The sequence below is a fragment of the Vanacampus margaritifer genome, chromosome 4 (genome assembly GCF_051991255.1).
Source record: "Vanacampus margaritifer isolate UIUO_Vmar chromosome 4, RoL_Vmar_1.0, whole genome shotgun sequence".
Lineage (NCBI taxonomy): Eukaryota > Metazoa > Chordata > Actinopteri > Syngnathiformes > Syngnathidae > Vanacampus > Vanacampus margaritifer.
In genome coordinates, this window is record NC_135435.1 from 13,335,251 (window position 1) to 13,358,744 (window position 23,494).

At 39.7% G+C, this 23,494-nt stretch overlaps 1 protein-coding gene across 1 annotated transcript in view; it reads right to left on the reverse strand.

The window, feature by feature from the left end:
• The window catches only part of LOC144050925 (uncharacterized), a 167,551-nt gene that overhangs the window by 47,743 nt on the left and 96,314 nt on the right, over nt 1-23,494 (reverse strand). The window contains exon 5 of the mRNA XM_077564616.1: nt 21,463-21,530. Within this exon, the coding sequence (XP_077420742.1) occupies nt 21,463-21,530 (68 nt within the window). The remainder of the gene's footprint in view (nt 1-21,462; nt 21,531-23,494) is intronic.

The window sequence follows — 23,494 nt, forward strand, 5'->3', positions numbered from 1 at the left end:
TGCATAGTCACCCTCGAAGATCTCTGAGTGAGATTGTTTTCTCAGCAGCGTAATAACAGATAAGTGGCTGCTGTGTGCCTAAGCTGTCAGCCATGGATCATCTCATTTCCTGACCGGACCGCCCCTGCCCCCTGTGTGTTATTACACAGCCCCAGATCATGTGACAGCGGAGGGAGATGACTGGAGCAACTAATTGAGACGGCTCTGTGTGTTGTGTGGCCGAGAACAGTGGGGTGACTGTTTGGCAAGGCGGTCTGATACTCGACCCCACAACCACAGAATGACTCTTTCAAAAACAATGACCCTGGCAAGACCATCAGATGTGGCCACAACATTGCTCCTTTTAAGCTTTGGGATTCCCCTGTTATCCTGCAGCGGGAGTTTGGGTATGGGATTAAAAGAGCTTTAGCACACCTGGCCCAGGATATCATGTGATTGGCGGGCTCGGACTTGATACACAGCGTTGTGGACATATTCTTCCTGAAACTGTAGCACTGATCACGATCCACAAAGACATCAGCCATTCCCTCAACACAGCATGCTCTGACCTAGCTGTTTTGTTGATAATGCATGTTGCTCTGCCTGCAGTTTAACAACAACGGTTCAGCTCAGAGCATCAACCGGTGTCTTTCAGGGGCATTGTTAACAGCGGCACAATGGAGAGGCCACCAGCAGCAGTTTAAACCCACAGGTCCTCACACAGGAACAACTGTCAGCTACTATTTGCCCTGAGTAGAACGACCATGCTGTCGCACAGCCTTAGGTCATGCCGAGGCTCCAGGGCAAAACACAATGATCCCGTGTCATCACTTTCAGCCCTGCCGTATTATGGACGACTGTACAGCCCTTTTGACGACTCATCGCATTAAAAACCGCACAAATCCCATTTGGAAATAGGCTGTATACTTTTTGAGCTTTGAATGACAGAGAGAGCTCGAGTTTCATCATCCCTTATACTGTGACCTTAATACGCACTGTTCTCACATAGCGTAAACTATTCCATATTCAGCAGCACTTATATACACGTTTCCAAGCACATTTCTTGCGAGTTCCAGGCCTCAATCACTGAAGCGGACAATGGGGGATGGGGACTGGGGAAGAAGATATTTCCACTTGCCACTGCCAAGGTTAGCAAAGGCACTTTAGCTTGGTGTCAGCTCAGACACTACTTTTACTTTTGGAAATCTGAGAGACACCATGCTTTTAGCTTTTGCTGCATCTCGGATGACACCCCCTGGCAACCAATAATGCAATAATCTTGACCACTCCTTGGGCAACTGTCTGGTCATGAGTAATGCACAATGTGCGAGACTGGGTTATTTGATCAGTGCTCTGAGGAAAATTGTCCCTCCTGGATGGGTGTCGAGGGGACGACTCACACTTACAGTGCAGGTCATTGGGCGTGGCAGTATTTTCTGGACAGGTTTTAATTCATGATAACTGGTCGTCAGAGGTGGGAAGTTCGTTGGGAGTGACGGATTTTACATTTTGCGATAATTTTCACGTGACAGATGCATTAATACTCCGTTATGCTATATGAAAATCCATCTCTACTGTAGTATGCCCACGTCAACCTCTGAAAATATAAAAATTGATCGCACCAATAATTTGTATTTTATGGACATTAAATGATAATGTCATCTTTCTCGCAACTGTTATTATACTGCCATGTTCTTGCCGCAAAATCCATTACCTTGTGTGGTAAATCAGGCGCAAATTTGCTCCCAGCTGTCAAACTTTGTGGGCGTGTTTGCGCTGGTACATCATGAGAGCAATATCCTTAGTGAATAGGACATTAACAGCTGCGGGTGCGGTTGCGAAACAATATTCAGCGCTCTTAATGGACGCAGCGCATTCTTAGTGGATTTGGCCCTGAATGTAGACATTGCATAAAATAATATAAACAACACAAGATATGCCAGAAAGGATTTAGAGTAGAAGCTAAACAAAATAGATTAGCTAAGGAAGTGGAACCAGCCTAATTAGCCAAGCTGATGTCACTTCACTTTGCCAATGACAACAATGCACAAATCTACAATATCAGTTTGAGTTTAATATTTTATCTATGTGTATTTCTTTGAAATTTTGCATAATAACATTTATGGTCATGGGATTCAGTTAAATCTGGGTGAAATTATTTATTTCAATAATATTTTGGAAAGAGAGATAGATAGAGAGAGAGAGAGAGATTATATGTTTGAGTAAAGGAGATGATTGTAAATATATGCGTATGCTCGTGTGTGATGTCACGGCAGTTTACGCTATTTCGGCTACGGCTAGTATGCTAGCTAGTTTAAGCATGTGTTTCACGTGAATGTGAAGTCGACTATAAAGCATCAGTGCTTATTTTGGTCGACTTAAAGGACTACTGATGCCAGTGACGGACCAAATAAATAAAACGACGAACCGACCATTACAGGTTGGTTCGGTTTTAAAAAAAAATGGCGGACTGACAATGACGGAAGGGGGTGCTAGACATCAACGAATGACGAATGACAGACCAACAAAAATATGTAAAATGACCACCTCTGCTGGTCATTAAGTCCTGTGGAATCCTGTTTTACTGTATATTTTACTTTTACTTTACTACTTTTATTATCAAAAGTCTGGGTATCAGTAAGTTTTGCTGGTCCGTCATTCGTCAGCAGCCAGGCCACCGTCCATCGTCATTATTTCAAGGGGAACCAAACTGTAATCATCAGTCCGTCAATCCGTCATAATTATTTCAAATCATCGCTAACAGTTTGTCACTGCTATTTTAGGACCGTAGGTTCAGCGACACCCAATTGGCCTAAAAAATTAATAACTACCACGTCACACGCAAGGGCAGCACAAAGCACATAAAGTTATAAACAATAAAAACAAATAATAAAGTTAAAAACACATACACACACTGTTGTGGAGTGCTAGGACTGTACTGGGAATTTAGACACAGGAGAAACAATATAGTTTTAAATGTTGACTCAGTTACAATTTACAAGCTTCAATAACTCACTCAGTCTGCCTGATATTTTTCGGTTATATTCCTATTTTCTTTCTTCCTTACTAATATCACTGTGTCTGAAGAACACACTTTTATAACTGCCGCAAACGGTCAAAAGACTCAATGCATCCCCTCATATGACCCCTTAGTTTTCCAACAACATGCCTGACGTAAATTACATCAAATGTGCACTAAACTATCGCCGTCGATGCGATTCTGGTGACGGACAAAAATCCACTTCCGTCGGTGCATTGTCTGTCAGTTTGTGTGTGTGTGTGTTTTTTTTTTTTTTGGTTTCCCGTCATTTGTCAGCAAAACAGGCGTTGCTCAATGGTGGAATGATGGACCTTTTGTCAGTACTGACGTAATGCCCCCCTCTCTATATTGTAAGAGTTGCGCTTGTGCTGTATTACATTTTGCAGTCTGTATAGAAACTGTTGTTGTTGCCATCTTGCAATTAACTGGGGGCCCATTTTAAGGTTGAATTTCTATCCTTTTCTCTTAAATAGTACAATGGAAAAGTTAAAAGTTTCTCAAATGCTTCTAGCTGGAAACAGATAACTCATCCAATGAGGAAATAGGAAAAATTGCAACATAGAAGCTGAAGCTTAGTCATATATTATAGACCAACGCACATGTACAGCTGTTTTGAGGCATATCAACATCAGTCTGCAGTGCAAGTGTAGGATTTGAGAGTAGTTTTTGTCTTCTGCTTCATGTGATTTTATCAGAATGAACCTTTGCTCTTCTGCATAACACATTGTAACATTGTTTAGTTTCCTCCTAGTGACGACATTTTTTCATTTGTTCTTTACTCCTGCCATGCTCAATTTTAGAATGGGCATTCCATTACAGCAGTGGTAGGGAACCTTGGTCCTTGAGAGCCGCTGTCCTGCCTGTTTTCCGTGTCTCCCTCCATCAACGCACCTGATTGATGAACAAGATAGTATCAGGCTTCTACAGAGCTTGCTGATTAGCTGATCAGTTGAGTCAGCTGTGTTTGAGGAGAGCGACATGGAACAGAGGCAGGACAGTGGCTCTCGAGGACCAGGGTTCCCTATCCCTGCATTACAGTCTAAACAGAATAAGAGTGCACTACTGACATGTTTATACTTGATTAGACTATTCATAGGAAAAACATGTCCTCAACAGCAGCTTTAAGTAATGTTTTGAATCCTTTTACACAATACTCAGCCCAACAATATGTCACCACCGCCCCTCCTTTTCAGTCGAGTCACAAATTGCTTTGTAGTCTTTCAAAACAAAGTTCAGCCTGTGCTGCTTTCAGTGCTTATACGTTGGAGGCCATGGAGGAGAAAAAAAACAACATATCCAGCGATAATCCCTGAATGTCATCTTGTCATTATGCCTGCCGCTCCCTGGGTGGCAGTCAATCAAGTCTTCTGTCACACACACATTACATGGAACTACTCAGTGATGTCTTGGGTGACGTCCACTGCGTGTTCGTCACCATTGCGTGTCGGGCAGTAAGCAAAGATGTGAGTGATTGAAGTCACCCATCCATTTTCCTCTCCATCCAACCTTGTGTGCTAATGAGTGAGTCAAAGTGGAATGGAGGACGGCTCCACCTGCAGCCAGGACAATGTCTCCAATTGATGGCTGCTGAAGACATTTAATATTTTCAATTTGATGTTTTACTGTTTTTGAATTTACTTATAGGCATATCAATGTGATATAATCATGAGTGTTTAAAAAGAATACAGTGGAGTAATGATTTTGTGAACTTTATTTTATCCTCTCACCCTCAAAGCTATTGAAGATAGGAATGTGCATGATGTTATTTAGAGCCTTTTGGCATTAGAGACTAAAAGTCTGGGGTTAGATCCTAATTGCATTTCTCCCCCAGTCAAGAAGGGGAACTGTATGTAAATGTCTGTTTACTAATAACATCAACATTTGGTCACTAGGAGATGACATGTCTGCCCTTTGTTCAATCAAGAGCCAGGAGGAGGAACCTTTTATCTTTTTTGTATAAATGAGTCGATGTTCATACAATTGTCACACACTTGGAATCATCACGTTGCATTCTGATGTGGTATTTTGACTGTGTCTTTAGAGGCCTCTAAATAAATTCTTGCAAGAAAACTTCTTCATCAGATCCTGAATACAATTATTTTGGACACGCAAAGATTACACTTAATATAGTAATTTAATATTCCTTCACTGCCCCCTTCCTTTTCATGACCTCTCAACCAGTTTCCCCTCAAGCACTTTTTGTATCTGTTTGATGTGAACAGGTTGTTGCTTTACAATGACTGCACATATTAAAAACAACATGCTTGCGGCTCTGGCACACAAGTGGCTGCAATTAGAGCAAAATTAGAGGTACAATTCTGATTCATTATGGAATTATTGTTGTCATGGAGCGTTCAGCGCCACCATAAAAATAATCACACCCCATTAGGGGCAACGGGGTGGCGCAGCTAGTTAGCATGCCAGAGCCTGCTGATGTGAATTTGTTTATTTACAACTGACTGGCTTTTGAATGCTCAACATTTGACGAGAACAAATTCACAGTTATGCCAATTTTCTCCTGAGCCATCCTGTATGATGAAAACAACAGGGCTTCCTTGGGTTCTCTCAGGGGACCGATCATGTCAGCCAGATATCAGAACACCCGTTAAGAGATTCATACAGAGCCTTTTGAACACATTTGATTAGATTTGCAAATTACTTGAATTCCCACCGGAGTTGCCTTCAGGATAAAAAACATCTTCGGATAAAACTTCAACTGTGACTTCATCTTTGGATCATAGTATAAACTTCACTGTCGTGTATATCCTTGCTGTTGACTTTTAGAAAAACTGTCATCTCAAAATATATAAGTGTCTGATAAATATGCTCCAGAGAAGTGTCGGTTTAATGGAGGAATCTTACAGCCTTGATATATTAGAGGCAAACAGCATATGAATCAGACAGGGAAACTGAGAGTGAATGCGAATCAGGACAGGTCCCCTCCCGAAGCATTTTGCCAGCTTCCCATCATTTATTATGATGATCTATGACTGCTCTTTACATCCTGACTTGATATTCAGGCTCATGCGAGGTGTGGATCATTAGGGAAAGCTTTTACCATTAATAAGCCAGTGTTGTTTACATGACTAATATGCCAAGAAGCAATGAGGTTGAAACATTTAGAGGAGGACATTCATCTTCCCCACACTAGTTAATATCAACCACAAGCTATTGGTATTTACTGGGCTATAGCGAATCCACTGGAGTGGACAGATTTCAGCGCGGCAGCTGATGTTTGACGAAGGAGGATCGACCCTATAATTGTTTAAATCAGAGCAGCTGTAACTGCGAAAGTATCTATCTGAAGAAAGAAGTGAACGCCTTAAGACTATTTGCTTAGGCGGGTAACAGTAGTTCTTATCAGATTTATAAATATCCAACCGCAGTGGTAAACCAGCAATATACAGTCTCTAAAGATAAGGCAGGTTGTTCCACAATATATTTACAAATCTTGGCTGTTGACAAGCTTTGAAGGAGCACATTAAAATGCATATAGTTGCGATGGAATAGCAAACATTTTCCTGAAATGAAGTCAGTAATGCAATCTTTTTGTTGATGCCATCCGTCCATCCATTAGTGACTTGTTTATTTCATCTTAATCATATTGACTCTATTACAAAACATTTGTGCCGTGGCATGGGTAGCAGAGTGCACCCGCTACCGTTCAAGCAGCAAGAGCATGTTCCGTTGTCAGCCAATGCCTTAAAACTGGAACCCTGATGGTAGAAGCGTGGTGAGTACATGATTAATGTCAGTAGAAACTAAAATCTGTACTTCTTTCTTAGCCCTTCTTGTGTCTGTAGACTGGTTGAGTGTCTGGATTTGGTTATAGCCTCAGAACTTCAGAAACACACCAGTCAATTCCAATGAAGGGCTTCCTAAGAAGAAAAAATGATCTAATACAGTGGTGTGTACTCATCCCTTAAACTGAAAACAGACAGATAAGAAGGCCTTACTGCAAGCGGACCAATATATTATAGTCTTGGCTATTTCTGAACTCAACAACTCTTTGGGTCCACAACTGGCAGCTTTGTTAAATTGTACATTGAAAACACCAGGGACAATGAAAAATGTGAACAGATATGAAACAGTAGAAAGGAAAGACTAAGTTGGGCAAAGGAACACGAACTTGTGAGGTGCTTGGTGAAATGCTACACAAATTGGGGTTCTAGTCTATCACTTCCCTTGTGTGAAATACCCACACCCTCACTTTTTTCATTGCCAGTTTCCTCTATTTGTATTATTTTACTATACAGCAGTTGTGGTTCAATACAATTATATGTGGTTCCTCAAAAAGTTGTATCCTGATAACGTTTTTTTTTTTTTTTTAAATTATTGCAGCAAGTGAGTGGGGTCATTGGCCAGGGGTGCAGGTTTGAGTCACCAATTAATTTATCAGTGAATTTTCACCTCGGTGGCACGCCCGTTGGGAGTGAGGCTGTAAACTAAGTGTTTTGAAAGCCCAAGTCTGAAAAGCTGTAACGGCTGCCAATTGAGGTTTCTTTGATAGAAGCAAAATAAAAAGCTCATTATGATATGTGTTTTAATGCAGGTGGACAATTGTTGAATGAATAAAAGCATAACATATCACACACGGCAAAGACAATTACGAAGATGTTTGACATGCATGCATATTATGTAAATTAGATTGTACAAGTGTTGCAATTGCCAGATCGTGACGCAACAAAACACCCATGGGGATGTGTGTTGATTAACATGAAATAAATATTTGAGTCCTCTCGTATATTTCTTCAGGGCTTGTCGAATCTATTCCACTGAAGCGTTTCTGGCAGCTCCTTTTGGCCCATGTGGTGTTTTTCCTTTCATTTGTAACCCAACTATACATCCCCAAACATTACACACATGCAGAGAAGATTTTACACAAACCAAACCATATGCTGAGAAATAAAGGCAGATCATTAAGAGCTTTTGGTGAAAGGTTAAAGTAAGCAGATGCTTCATTTGTCCTTTAAAAAATGGGTGGGAGTGAGTGAACTTGGAATGCTGATAAGGAAGACGGAGACAATTTTATGATTGCATTACATGACTGGAAACCACACTTTTATCAGATTGCGATCAACTCTATAAAAGTTGGAGGAACACACAAACAGACTAAAACCTTTCCTGTTTGCTTAACGTTTCAATGAAAATCATTCAACCCTGTCGCTATAGCAGGGATTGTTCCGGAAGTCAACTGTTATTTGACATACAACAGAAGAGGACACAAGTATTGGACACATCATAGGGTCCCCATTTTTAAACCAGCAAAGTTTATGATACTGGAGCGGTAATAATTCAATATTTCAACATCTGTACATGTATGGAACAAAAATACTCACATGCCTGAGCAAATCTCCATTTTGCTTACAACCCTTGCATCAAACAATTCCTACAGGACCTACATAGTAGGCCTGGCACAAAGTGGAGCAGAGCAGAATTGGGATCATTTCCATACTTAAGGATCATATTCTGCCCTTGAATACAACCATGACCACAAACTAAATGTCTTAATTGCTGTACATGCAAGAGGTACAGCGCCTTGCAAAAGTATTGATCCCTCTTGAGTTTTTCAACATTTTGTTCATTGTACGACCACAAACATAAATATATTTCATTTAAATTACATACCCCAAAAGACTTGAAGCTGTAATTGCAGCAAAAGAGGTTTCGACAAAGTATAAACTCAGGGGGGATGAATACTTTTGCACACCCTACTTTTCCTTTTTTTTTCCCAATGAAATATCTGTTTGTGGTTGTACCGTGCTAAAATTTTGAAAAACTCAAGGGGGATGAATATTTTTGCAAGGTGCCATATATATATATATATATATACAGTTTTCAAATGCACTGCTGAAATCTGGTACTAGCTGACCTGCTGCTTCCTTTTTTCTTTTTTTTTTCTTTTACAGAAGAGCTCAGTATTGTTCATTCGATTTGACATCATCATTGCTCTCCTTTTTTTTTTTTTTTTTTTTTAAAAAAACAACAAATCAATTAAAAAAATTTTAATAAATGTTTTTTTTTTTTTTTTTTTTAAATACATATACATATATATATACATATACACACATATATATATATGTATATATATATATATATACATATATATATACTTTTTTTTGTATGTGGGTGAGTATGTGTATGTGCGTGTGTGCGTGTGTGTGTGTGCGTGCGTGCGTGCGAGCGTGTGTGTATTCATCAGTTCACCTAAAGCCCATTAAAAAAAAATCCCATACTAATAATATAATATAATAATAAATTGCCAAATGCAGAAACATCAATGTAAGTTATCACGATGTAGTGGCTCTCGCTAACAGACAGAATTAAGTAACCGGAATTAGGTTAAAAAATTCTATATACGTAGACCATGTTTCTATAAATTTTGATATTTGTTTTTTATTTGAGGCAGATATTTTTTCCATTAAAATGTGATTTATGAGGAGGTTAGACCATTGGTCGATATTCAGAGTTTGTTTATTTTTCCAGTTAACAAGAATTGTTTTTTTAGCGATAGTAAGGGCTACAAGTGTAGATTGAAATTGTTTATGTGGTAAATCAGTTGTTGTTAGGTCACCTAGCAAACACAAGTTTGGAGATAAAGGTATCCTACAGTCCAAAATAGCGGAAAGTTTTTCTAAGACTTTAGTCCAGAAATACATAACCGGAGTACATAACCATAAAGCATGAACATAAGTGTCTGTAGTGTTTTGTAAGCATTGGAGACAAATGTCGGAGTCTGAGAGTCCCATTTTCTTCATCATATATTGAGTAATGTATGTTCTGTGAATAACTTTATATTGGATAAGTTGTAAATTTGTGTGTTTTGTCATTTTAAATGCGTTTTCACAAACTTGAATCCAAAAGTCAGGTTCCGGTGCTATAGACAAGTCTGTCTCCCTGACCTGCTGCTTCCTTGTACTGGGTAGCAGCCGTCCGTCCGTCCATCCGTCTTCAATTCCGCTTATCCGGGGTCGGGTCGCGGGGGCAGCAGCTTTAGCCCAGACTTCCCTCTCCCCAGCCACTTCAACCAGTTCCTCCGGCGAGATCCCAAGGCGTTCCCAGGACAGCCGAGAGACGTAGTCTGTCCAGCGTGTCCTGGGTCGTCCCCGGGGTCTCCCGCCGGTAGGACATGCCCGGAACACCTCCCCAGGGAGGCGTCCAGGAGGCATCCGAACCAGATGCCCGAGCCACCTCAACTGGTTCCTGGGTAGCAGCCTGGGATGTTTAATACCACTTTTTTGTTCAGACTGACCAGTACTCTTCAGTAGTCACTAATAACATATAATGATACCACTAGTACTTTTGATGCATAAAAGGTCCCAAACAACAATGACAAATCATTTTAAAGACCTATACAGTGGAATCGCGGATTTGTATTTAGGTATAAATTTCATATACAGTATTAGACTATGGGGTTTATCTTGGGTTGTACCTTGCTATATCGCAGGTTTTTCAGAGATTATTATCCCCACAACGGCCACATGTCTCGAGTGCCAATACCGTTATTGGTACCCGCCCATCCCTAGCAATAGGTCAACTGAAGAAGTACGTGTCGCATTGAAAGGGAGCATATCGCCACCTAGCCTTGGGGAGGTGAACACAGTTTGGCAAAAGATCGAATTTTCACTGTACAGTGAAAGTCAACCGGGACGACGTAATTCACCTGCAAATGAGTCTACAAATGCGACAGAGCTTCTTTTAAGGCCCCATTGGTGTAGACTGGGATTCGGCCAGGGGCAAATCAGCATAACTCAATTTGCATTCTTGTGGGACAAGAATACACACAGTCGCTTCGACTATGCTCCCTGTTCAGTCATGTATAGACAATATCATGCAGGCTTTATTACAATCACGGCGGGGATATGTCCGAATGATAGAGGGAAAAAATCCATCAGGCTTATACAAGATGCTAATATGTCTTTTGTGTCTGTGACTGACAGATTGCAATTTTGTCATTGTTCCTGCTGTAACAGAGCAGAGCGAAGGAAAAGTGAGGTGAAAAGCCGTGTAGAGATAAGTTATTTTTGTGTACATGCTGACAGTTAACTGATATAGTTACTGTGCTGGAATCGTTGATGAGACTGTGGGATGTGTCTGTCCACTTTATGGATCACTGGGATTATTTTAGAAATGCTTCCATGCCTCAGACCCAGGCAGGAAAGAGAGAAGCTTAACTTGTCATCCCTTTAGAGAACGATGTAATTAACAGGCTCTGATGAGTAGCTCAATCTCCACACACATACAAGGAGAGTGGCCTGGTTTTGGAGGAAAAGTGTGTGCGTGTGCGTTTGAGAGCAAGAGAGAGAGAGAGAGAGAGAGGCAAAAAAAAGAGCAACAGCAAATAATGTGACGTTCACTTGTCCTTGAGAACAACCTTGTATAGATTCCATTATATGGCTACGTGTTTCGGAGCTATTATGTTTTCATTTGGAAACATAACTTGTTTTTTCAAATGCATGAGACAAACATGAAAAGGACATGACGGATTTAGCTCAGTCACTTGTTGGAGAGATGGCAAAACGGGATGGCGGTGCTAACGTCACGACTCCTGTGGTGGCAGGGAGCCCTGCAGCACTTCCTCCTATGTCCCTCGGGGATAAATATTTGAATCTGATTATCTGCGTTATTTCTGTCTCCGCCAGTGACGTTGTCTGGCAGCACTAGTGGAAACACATTAAAACACAGGAGCAGAGTGGTGTATCTAGAATGTAAGACAGTGATGGGGTACTCACGCCTTTTACAATGCATGGCTACACAAAGTTGGACTATTTCATTACCAGCAAAAACACGTCATCAAGTGAATGTGGTGATGCACCACTGTGCGCGCTTGTGAAACATCTTTAATTCATGAATGCTAGCATATATAGAAAAATACAAAGACAGCAGCGTTCTTTACAGTTTTATGTTTTACTGGCGCTTACATTTTACATTTTACTCTTACTACTTGCTATTAGAGGAAATACTCTTCTTCTAACTACATATGTTTAAGATCTTAAAGTCTTTAAAAGTTATGAGTTCACATATAGTTTTTTTTTTTTTTAATCAAATACAAACTGTTTAGCTTGAAATTTATCACAATTCCATTTTAACTAGTCACTATTTCTTCCTTGAGGCAGATTAGAAGAGTCTCTCACCTTTTCACCCTATTGATTTTCAATTAGATTTATGTTTGATTCTTTTTTCTTCTGTTATTAGTCATTCTACTAGTGAAGGAAATACATGTCATTTTACGATGTTATTTAATTGTTCTTGAAGGAATTACCATTAATTGTAATTGTTTGCGTGTTCAAATAATTGCAAGATGAGATTCTGGTGAAGAGGGTCCTTGCAAGGTTGGTTTATTACAGAGATCTCTGGTCACACAGTTGCACATCACCCAAGCAGTGTCATCCAATGTGTGTGTCCTCTTTTGCCCACACAGCCTCTTTATTCTAAACATGAGGAAACGCCTCTGTCATCCCGTGAGGCACAGAATGAGTTTGCATTTTCCCAGTAAACTAGATTGTCCTTAAATTTTTGACAACCGGATTTCTGATGAACAGCAACTAGACTTCTTAGATAAACATAGAAACATTTTAACTTTCTCATTTCTGGGAAAACAGTAGAAAAGATAGCAAGAATGTCAAAAGCATTACTCACACAGGTTATATCAGGTCAACATAATTACACCTTCATCAACACATCTATAATGAAATGTAAAACAGGTAAAATGTAAAATAAAACAATAAAAATGTTAATAATGTCAACATTCTCTTCCATATTAAGCATCATAATCTCATTCAGAGCATTAACAAACTTTGATTGTCCACCATATCATTAGCCAAATGCTACATTCCATGCAGCGACAAGAGGCGCTAGCCATCAGCTAGCTCACAAGCTAACAGGTTTCCAGGGCCCATCTCGTCACCTCCTCGTTTTGGGAATTTCAATCTCAACAATAACTGCACTCTATAGAGGTAGAGCGGGCCTAGGAATAACAACTTGGTAGCTCACAATTGCGGTGTATAACCACTAATGTATACAGAAGTGTTCTAGTTTTTAAGTAGCAAGGAGAGGTGACATGCCACACACCCAAGTATGTCACTGTATGAATTTAGTTTTAGCTAAGGACCAAAATAAATAAATAAACTCCATAGTAGTCAGTCTTTGCACTTAAAACAATAATCTACAAACATGTTTAATGTGTTAGAAATTTAACAAGGTCTTTAAAACAACTGGAGCCATTATCTTGTGCTGCAGATGGGACACATGGCGTAGTGTAAGGCCTGAGTGTAAGGCCGGGTGGATCAGTGATTGCTTCAGTAATAGGTTGACCTTTGACAAGCAGCACAGAATTGTTGGCAATTTAATAAAATCCAAGACATACTGGGAAGTCTTAATTAACTTGATGTCACTGGGGCCTTGTTCAAGGGCACCTTGACAGTGCTAAAGGAACAGACAGTCGTCTTTCCAGTATTGTAGTCTACAGTGGGTCTTGAAAATCTGACCTTTCACTGTCTAATACCCCACCAAACACACACACACTTTTGCCATTACACTTATTTTATACATTTGTTCTTTGTATTTTTATACAGCAAATGTTCCTGAAGCGATCTGATGATACAATCTAATCAATTGGATGCTCTTTATTTATCCAAACTCATTTGAAATGTAAACGAGACCATTGGGACATTAACCCAAGCAATTTGTCAATATTGAGACAGCACTGAGAGCACTTAGTGGGAGACTTATAAAACTCGTCGGGGACAGTTCTATGAAGGCTTGATATGAAGTCATCTTTTAGAAGCCTTTAAACATTTAATAGTAGGAAATGAACGTTTGTAAATAAAGATAACCCTTTGTCATTTACTGAACACGTAAGCCATAAACAAAAACCTGTGTACTACGGCAATACTGATGATTGTCGCTGACAAGCGGCACAAATGTATGTACGCTATTTTTGCTTGCCAAGTTTAGCAATCGTATCTGATTTAGTTGGGTTTGTTCCAACATTATACATAATTACTTCTTCCCTTGCAACAAACTCTTACCCAAATTCATTAAGCATGAAGAGCACCATGATCCTGTAATAATTGTCCCTGTCTGCAATAATCCACAGTCTCGTACATTGACACTTTATTCAACAAGGTTGCCCAAACTTTCCATGTTTAAACGGACGTGAAATATAAGTGAAAATATGTAAATAAATCAATTGCAAGGAGTTCAAATCTGTGGATTTTGAATTTGATTTGTAGTAAATAATGGCTGTTTCTCAATATGCATTCTCGTCCGTATTTTCGTCCTTGTGATGTCTTGAAATGTCATCAGTCGCGGCCCAAGTACTGTTCCAATTGCAAGTACAGTGGTACCTCGGCTCACGAACGCTTCAGCTCACGAACTTTTCGCCTCACGAACATTAAATTCGCGCGCATTTTGTCTCGGCTGACGAACTATTTTTCGGCGGACGAACGAAATCACGAGAAGCTAACGCACGCTCACGGCGTCCCAGTTCGTCGCCCCCTTTGCTTGAGTGCGGACGTGGTTTGTGTTCGGTAGACATTTTGGATCATTTTGGAGTACTTTTGGAGTGTACTTTTGCTACCATGGGACCGAAAAAGACCCCACCACAGGCTAGTGTTAAGCCTAAGAAGACATTGAAGAAAATTACGGTCGAGCAGAAGAAGGAGATCATCGACAAACACGAACGAGGTGCGCGTTTGTGTGACTTAGCGTCCCAGTACCAGTACGCTAAGTCTACCATTGCTACCATCCTTAAGAACAAGGAAGCTATTAAGGGTGCGTGTGTGGCTAAGGGTGTCAGAGGATTTGATTCGCCTTCAAGAGGACAAGCAGAAGGAAGCCATTCAGGAGTTGTCATGTGAGGACGAGGAGGAGGAGATGGCTGCAGCATCAAGTGAGAGCATCAAGACCATGTTAACTAAGTGGAGTGATGTGCAGGCTTTTATCGAACAGTACCATTCAGAAAAGAGTGTGGCTATGAAAATCATCAACATGATGAATGATAATGTGATGCCTCAGTTTCGTAAGACCTTACAACTCAGAAAGCAACAGGTGTCAATTAAGAGGTTTTTAGTCAGCAACAAGGATAAAGAGTCTCCTAAGAAGCAAAGAAGAGAAGCCACACCGGAGGACTCTCCTTCCAAACAGTAACTTCCCTCCTCCTCCCACTCTATTCCATCAAGCCTTCAACTACTGTACCATCAAAAAGGCAAGTTGCAAGTTTTGCAAATAAAAACACTTTATTATACAGTACAGTGTATTTCTTTAATTACAATACAATAGCACATTTATTATACATAAAATAAGGTATATTTTGTGTAGTTTTAAGGCTTTTTTAGTAGAAAATTGTGTTTTATGGGGACCTGGGAACGGATTATTCTCATTTCAATGGTTTCCTATGGGAAATACTTGTTTGGAAGACAAACTTTTCGGCTCACATACTCTCTGTGGGAACCAATTAAGTTCGTGAGCCAAGGTACCACTGTATGCAAAAAGCCATAAGGGTCGAGCAAAGAAAGGACGGAATACCCGGATGTTATGCTTCCTGGTTCTGACGCATCGCCGTAACTGTGTACCACGTGACTAGATGTTATATCATTATGAGTATATTAAAGAAGTATAATTTGAAATTATACATGGGATTTATCCAATTTAGGATTATATTGGGAAAAAAAAAGTTCTGGAAAGACACCGATGTGAGTTGCAGGTTTTGATCTGATTCTCCTGAAATTGTGGTACATCTATAAAAATTATCTTTGAATCTATAGTAAATCATATTAAATATATATTAATATATTTATATATAATATTGTAAATTGCAGTTGATAAACTAAACTGTGTAAAAAGGACTAGATTTAATAAAAGTTGTACTTTGCACGTTAAACATTTATTATTATTTACGCTCATAAAAAGGGAGGAATACTGTACTTACAAATGTGATGCTGGTGGGGGGCGGCAATGCACATGTCGTGCCTAGTCTGCTGGAAATGAAAGAAAAAGAAAAAAAGAACAAATTTGATGCTCTTTCGCTGCGAAATGCATCTTGGGATATTTTCTCAGCCAATCCTTCACCAAGCAACAACCGATGAATCCTTGGTTTAAGCTAGCAAAAAAGAACGACATTCGGGAATTCCGCGTGGTCTTGGCTTATGCGTACTTCCGATTGGAACAGTACTTGGGGCGCCACTGATGACGTCTCACGAAATCACAAGGACGTAAGTAAGGCTTTTAACCAATATATGTTGTACAAACACATTTGGAAACATCAACATATAGTAGTACAAATTCATTGAAAGCTAGACACATGATAAAGTTGCGATGAATTATGTAAATACGCCAGCAAGATATGTGTGCGTGGGAAGTACATTCTTGAGACCGGGCTTACCAAGATACAACTCGTTGCGTCACAAGAACGTACTCAGTGTTCTTGATATTGAGAAACGGCGAATGTCTCATAGATCATAAGTGCAGTTACTTTGCTGGCGAAATGTTAACAAACTCAGTATTTTGAGTTGGATCACAGCTCCATGGTCCTAAAATATTGTTTTAGATTTTCCCAGATGCTCATAGTCGTTTTTTTAAACAGAAACTCCAAACTGCCCTTTTCAAAAACTTTCACTTTTAGACCTATTTTCTTTTGTTTTTTTTCTTTCAAGGCACCAAAACACAAACAACAAAACATTTCATTTCCAGTTGAAAGAAGTGTCAGGAAAACAAACAAACCAGGAGTGCTCAACAAAAGAAGCACAAAATTACAGTAGATGCCTTCTTCTTCCATTATTTTTTTCCTAAAAGACATTTTTCTCTAGCCCGTGAAGCATGCAAGCCACTGTCATTTCTTGTCTTTTCACTTGAGATCCTCATATGGGAGGATCTCATTTATTTTCAAGCCAGTCAACATCTTGACCAGCCAGTGAGCCCTCAGACGTGCAACTACAGTTTATGGGTTGGAGAACAGGAAATTCAATGACAGTTATGATGTTACTGAAGAACACTAAACAACACTTATTTTGAAAAGCCCATGCAATCCAGGTGTCTTTGCAGCGATAACACACACAATATGTGAAATCTGTACCAAACACAGGTAAATATACGTGCACCCGTGTGTCAAATTAAGCTTCTTCGGAATCCCCGGGGCCCTTTTTTTAAACATTTTCGCTCTATCCATCATTGCTTTTGTTGCTTACCGTGCTTTTGTTGCTATTTCTGCCTTCCAAGGGTGGCAGTCACCTTCTAATCTTCTGAGAATCCTCCCAGTGCATTCTGAGCACACAGCACATTTTCACCAACAATGTGAGGCAAAGGAGCAACCGCACAAACATAAAGCACAAGTGGCAAGCTTCCTACCTCGGTCTTTATAGTTAAAAGTCAAATAATAATGGCACAAGTAGCTCATTTTTCTTTGACTGTCAAAGCAAATTTATTTTTAAGCCACTGTTTTGAATATAAATTTACAACAATGAACATGAATCTATTTAGTGACTTAGTTCAGTGTTCTGGACAACTTATCATCATACTACAGAAAACCTTCGAAGTACCTCCCATAATCACAATTTAATGAGAAGCAAATGAATACATCTTCAAATAATAATTAATATTTTTTGACTTTTAGTGTGTTTTTGGAATGGATTTCTTCCAAGCCTAGGAGCAGCCTCAATAAGATTGTTTGGAGAACAAGAATGTGAAATAAGAAGAATATGCAGCGATTGGTGAAGTGAGTCACATTGCAAAATCTTTCAAGTTAAGGTTGATTGTGTTAACTTACTTACTTAACTTTGCGTTCTCTTGGAAAGATTGCACTCCCTCACATAAACATTTGCGTTCCCTCGCAAAGATTGCGAGATAACACAAATGTTTTTTTTTTGCGAAAGAATGCTTTTTTTTTTAACAAGTGGATGTACTTCTGGGAATAGAATAGAAGAGAGCTCTATTCTCGTCGCTTTTGGTCACACGGGAGATGACCCGGAAGTACATCAAGTCGTTCAAAAGAAATTGCGTCCTTTCTCAATCTTTGCGAGATAACGTAAACATTTTTGCATGTGTGTGTATATGTATATATATGTATATATATTAAAGGAAAAAAAACATTTTTATTAATTTTTTTTTAATTTATTTGTTTTTTTTTAAAAAAAGGAGAGCAATGATGATGTCAAATCGAATGAACAATACTGAGCTCTCCTGAAAAAAAAAACAAAAAAAAAAAGAGATGCTCCATGAGTAGCGATATTTTGTGTATAATTGACAGCCATTAAAATGCATTGGGGGGTGTTTTTTTTATTTTATATTCCAAAGTCAATTTTTTTTTTATAAAACACTGACAAATATTCAATATAAGGTTTCCACGACAGAAGGGGGGGGGGACATCCAGTAATAATGATAATAATAATATTTTTTAAATTAAATATTGTATAAACAGCTTGGAAAATAGATGACTGAATGGAAAAAATATATATCAGCATGTGCCAAATCATGTGCATGCACTGATTGACCATAGTTTTAGGTCAAAATTCTGATTAAAATAAACACTGTGTTGCACTCACAGAACAGTTTATAATGCTCTAATGGTTAATACTAGTTTAACATGATTACATTTAGCATGAATGGTTAGTATGGTACGTGTTATCTGTGTACTCTCTTAGGTCCGCACTGAAGAATAAATAAAGATATCGAACCATGTTTGTGGTCACTTTGATTGCCAGAGCTTGTTAACCATCTTCTACAATGACATCATCCTGCAACTGACCTTCAAACATCTTAAGCCATTTATTCCCAGTCCACTGCATCCCCGCTGACAGATGAAACTGATGCTGCGTTAGGTAGATAGATAGATAGATAGATGTCTTCAGTTTCCATCCAGATGGCTCAAACCAACAAAAACAGACTTTCCCCATTTTAGTTATGTTAGGAAACAAAGAACTTGATGATGTCCTTGAGTTTGCCCATTGCTGCATCCCGCTTATTTAAAATCATAATTTTCACCGTCAGGAAGTACATATTCTGCCAAAAAACTTGTTTGTTTTTTTCATGCCGTTTGTTTCCCATACACACACGTACACAAAGCGGTGGCACGCTCGTTAGTCATTCTGTCATAAAAGCAATGTCAGCATGACCAATAAACATGGCTTATCCGAAACAAGGCTTTTTCATGCGATTAAAAAAAGTGATGTTGGCAGGCAGTGCCTCTAACAATAGGTCTTGCGCACACAGACACACACACACAAGGAGGGAAGGAGAGCACTCTATTTAATTTAGCAGCACACAAGTCATTTGGGTTTGCCGGAATACAGTGATGAAGCTGTGAAATTAGCCTACCTATCAGACAATCTGAAGCTAAAACAAACAAAACAAGAGGCCGCCGAGCAGCATACAGGAGTGCCGTTTAAAGAGGAACGGGAGATGGGGAGGACCAGGAGCTTTGTGAGGGGGTGGAAAGGAGATTAGGAAGTCAAAACATCAATATTTGCTTGGTCACAAACACACTAATGATGTTCCAAGTAATGTATGCAGTATGCAAAGTATGATGGAAAATAGTTCAGTGCAAGGTTGGGGTAAAAGCTTTATGGCCAGCTGGTGAAGATACAGGGAGATTCCATGATTTGAAATTTTAGAGCAATTACCCACCCCCAAAAAACAAACTGAATCATGAATGATGCTGCTTGTCAGCATATTTGACTCTTTTCACCTCTGCATACATCAATTAAATTAGGTATACATTGCAATGTGACTTTCAAAAGCAACATAATTAATTAGTGTGTAAACGACATGTAGTCTTAGGTAATTATCTCCATGTCACAAAGCTTAATCAGCAAAGCTCTCTCAAGGGGATGTTGCAAAGAGTTGGGCTTACGAGGACTCAAGGAGAAACAAGTTATGTGTGAAAGTTTGGAAAAGAGCAACTTCAGGAATATCAAAATAATGTCTAAGACAAGCAAGGTGCTTTGCTTCATTTATTTAATTGTATTGATGCTCACCCTTTCACATACACATTCTAATCTTTGATCTTGAATGGTAGCTACAGAAAGAAGTCACAGCTGAAGTTTTGATCTTAGATTAGCACAATGTAATTGTTCTCTGTGTTTTTAAAAAAAAAGTCATATTCCGTCCGAATGTTGGAGCTGCTATTTTATTTGTTTTCACAGCGTTTGATGACTGCAAATAGTATTTGATGGTACCAAGCTGTAAATAACACAAAGTCTGAAAACATTTTGTCTGTTCATTGAACTGAGAGATCACTACAAGGTGGTTTATTGTTGTCTCCAACAATAATTCAAAACAAATGGGCACAACTTTTATTTTGTTATTTAATTAAACTTGAGTAAAAGACTCAATTGTGATGGTCAGCGTCTTCCAAAATGAAGGCTCAATTCATAAAAAAATAAAATAAAATTTGATTATTTACTTATTTATATTGACAGCTTTCCAACTTCCAAGTCATACTCCTTTGTTGTACGGACTTAACATAGGACATCAGTTAGCTACTACGCTAACAACCACCGATTGGCTAGCACACCAACATTGACTCGTGAGTCAGTGTCACTCAGAGCAAATCTGCATACAAAAATCTAAAGAATGGAAAGAGCTAGAAATAAACTTATTTTCTGGTTGAAAGAAGGTAGTATACGTTTCCTTTTGATGCTTGTAATGACTATGTTTACACACAATTAGCGTTGTTCCTATGCCGATGCCGGTATCAGGAGAGGCCCCGATACTGCATTAAAACAGTGGTATCAGCATCGGCAAGTACTACCAAGTAACATGCCGATACCATTATTTCCAACACTAATAAAGGACTTTGGATGCAGCAGCATCTTGTGTCATGCTTTTGCACGACATTCACTGATATGTGACGTGTTCACTGCATACCGAGCCAAAATATTGGCCCTTGAATGCTCTGAACCAATGGCAGGGCATCTTTTACATGTTGAAAAAAACCACACCTAGGTATCGGTACGGTATCGGCATTGGCCAATACTGCAAAACTGGTTGTTGGAATCGGTATCAGGAGCCAAAAACGGTATCGAAACAACACTACACAATAATGCTTTATAAACCCGGATATTGGCAATATTTAGGTTTTGAAAGGCCATATAAATAATGTGATTAGTGAAATTTGTTGTAATATGTCCAAAAGAGGAAAACAATGATGTGTGATGGGTGAAATCAGTTGTAATAATGTCTGGGGGGAAAAAAAGTAAATGATTTAATCGGTGAAATCTGTTGTAATAATATGTCCGAAAGGAAAATAAAAGTAAATGATGAGATCGGTGAAATCTGTTGTAATATGTCTGAAAGGGAAAAATATATTTTTTAAATAAATCCCTGAATATTAAAAACCCGAATAAGACCCGAGGGTGTTTCCTTTCTATCCTAATATTTGAGTATAAAAGCCAATCAGGTTACCTCCTTTGAATGGGGCATTGGTTTGTGTTCTGCGCATACTCTACCTTTAAGGAATCTTGGTCTTTTGAGTACAGGAAGTACTTGTTTGTGTGGCAGTCTCGTCCGCTACCCACTGGGAATACACAAGCAAAGATAAACAAAAATGGTCAAACTTGAACAGAACGCAAAAACACATTTTGGAGCGAGAAGGAAACCGAGTACTTAATTGGTGTGGTGAGTAATCTGAAAATGTATTTTATCGACAGTAGAAAATAAGAAGTGGCTATGACGTCTATTTGTGTCATGACAATTTAGATGGGTGTTGATCACCTTCTAACTCTCACGCATGTTAACGGGCTATTCCAAATCTTTCAGGAACCTTTATTTTCACCTTAACCCGAATATTGATGGCATGCAAACATACAGTAGTCATTGTCGGAGAACAGTCAAAATGCTCAAAATTAGCAGGCAATGTCGGCAATGCGTAGATCTCCTGATGCTCATCAAGGTACAAACCATTTCTCAACCTGAGAGCAGATGGCTCCGAAATTCACACATTCATGTGGCAACATACACAAAGAGGGCGGTGAATGTGGTGCCAGTGAATTTTAAGTTTCCATGACTCGTCGCCACATGGACAGAAGGAGGGGTGGTCCCACCAATGGATGTGTGGATGCATAATTAACAGGCTGGTTTGGCACCTGACAGCCTCGGAGGTCACAATGTCCTCTCCTTTTCGCCAGGCGCCAATCAGCCTCTCCGGATCACCCGAGCACGTCCTTGTCCCAACAGCAGATTGCCCAGAGGACATCAGTCACATTATACCGCCTGGACTGGAGCAGCGACTCACACAAAGGCGGCAGCAGCAGCAGTGGAGATAGCTGGAGATGGAGCACCGGGGTGATGTCTCACAATTGATGCCGGAATGTCACTCGGCACATTTGGGACACAAAACAAAAGACACCCTTGCACAAGAATGCAACCTACCTACCACATGCAAAGGCACCGCCATGATGTTATGGATCAGAGAAGAATGATGGATACGCACTCAATCACCAATGCTTATGCAAAGCTGGATGGATGCATCTGTCTCCCGAAATAAGGATTTGCTGCAGTAATTCTGCTGATAGGTGTATATGTGTTACTTTTAAATGTCAGCTCCTCTCAGGTCATTTTAATTGTGTTTCTAGAAATGCCACAGCATGTGTCACCGGATTTAATTTAGCCCGGGCATTCCCTGGTATTTTGTTGAGAGATGAGGAACATGTTTCCCACTAAATAAATAAAAAGTAAAATATGATATGAACTTTAGTTTGCGCACCCCTGCCTAACCTCACGTGGTAAGATTCAGCGCCTCTGTCATCGCCGTCACATTAGTTCTGCTGCAGGAACACTATAAGAGCTCCAAGTCAGCAATACCTTCAGTTTGATGGAAGTTCTAAGGCTACTTCAGAGCCCTCACCAAACAAACCATTTGTTCCCACTCATTCTGCACCTCTAAATCTCCGGGCTCCTATTGACCTGGAGCCGGGCCTCAACACAATACTGAAAGACTCCTTTGAGAGGAGCGGTGCAGCAGGCAGCAGTAGGAGGGGTTTGAGTGTGGGGAAACAGGGGTGGGACACTGTGAGTTGATGGTCCCTTAGCTCCTAATTCACTGCTCCCAGTGATAGGCCCTGGGAGATGAAAGACCCTCGCACTCTGTGAATTCACTGCCAGACAGGTCCCACAAAACGAGATGTGGTAAGACTGGACTTCCTTTAAGAGCACAGAATGAATGCTTTCAACAGTCCAGCCCCGTTGTCTCTCCTCCGAAAGCTGCTGCTTGACTTTGTTCATTGAACTGAATGGAGTGGATAGTTGATATAGTTGGGGCTCAATTAATGGCTTGAATTTAATGGTTTAGAGCGGTAATGAGATTCCAAGATATATATAACATGTTATCATCACACTAACCATCAAGTCCAGATAGAGTTATCAGGAGCCTGTTTATCATGTGTCTCCTCCATGCTGCTTGAGAGTGTTTTCATTTTGTATGTGTGTGATTGACTCTATCTCACTCAATCATTTCTTAACTTGAGAAACAAAGACTGTATG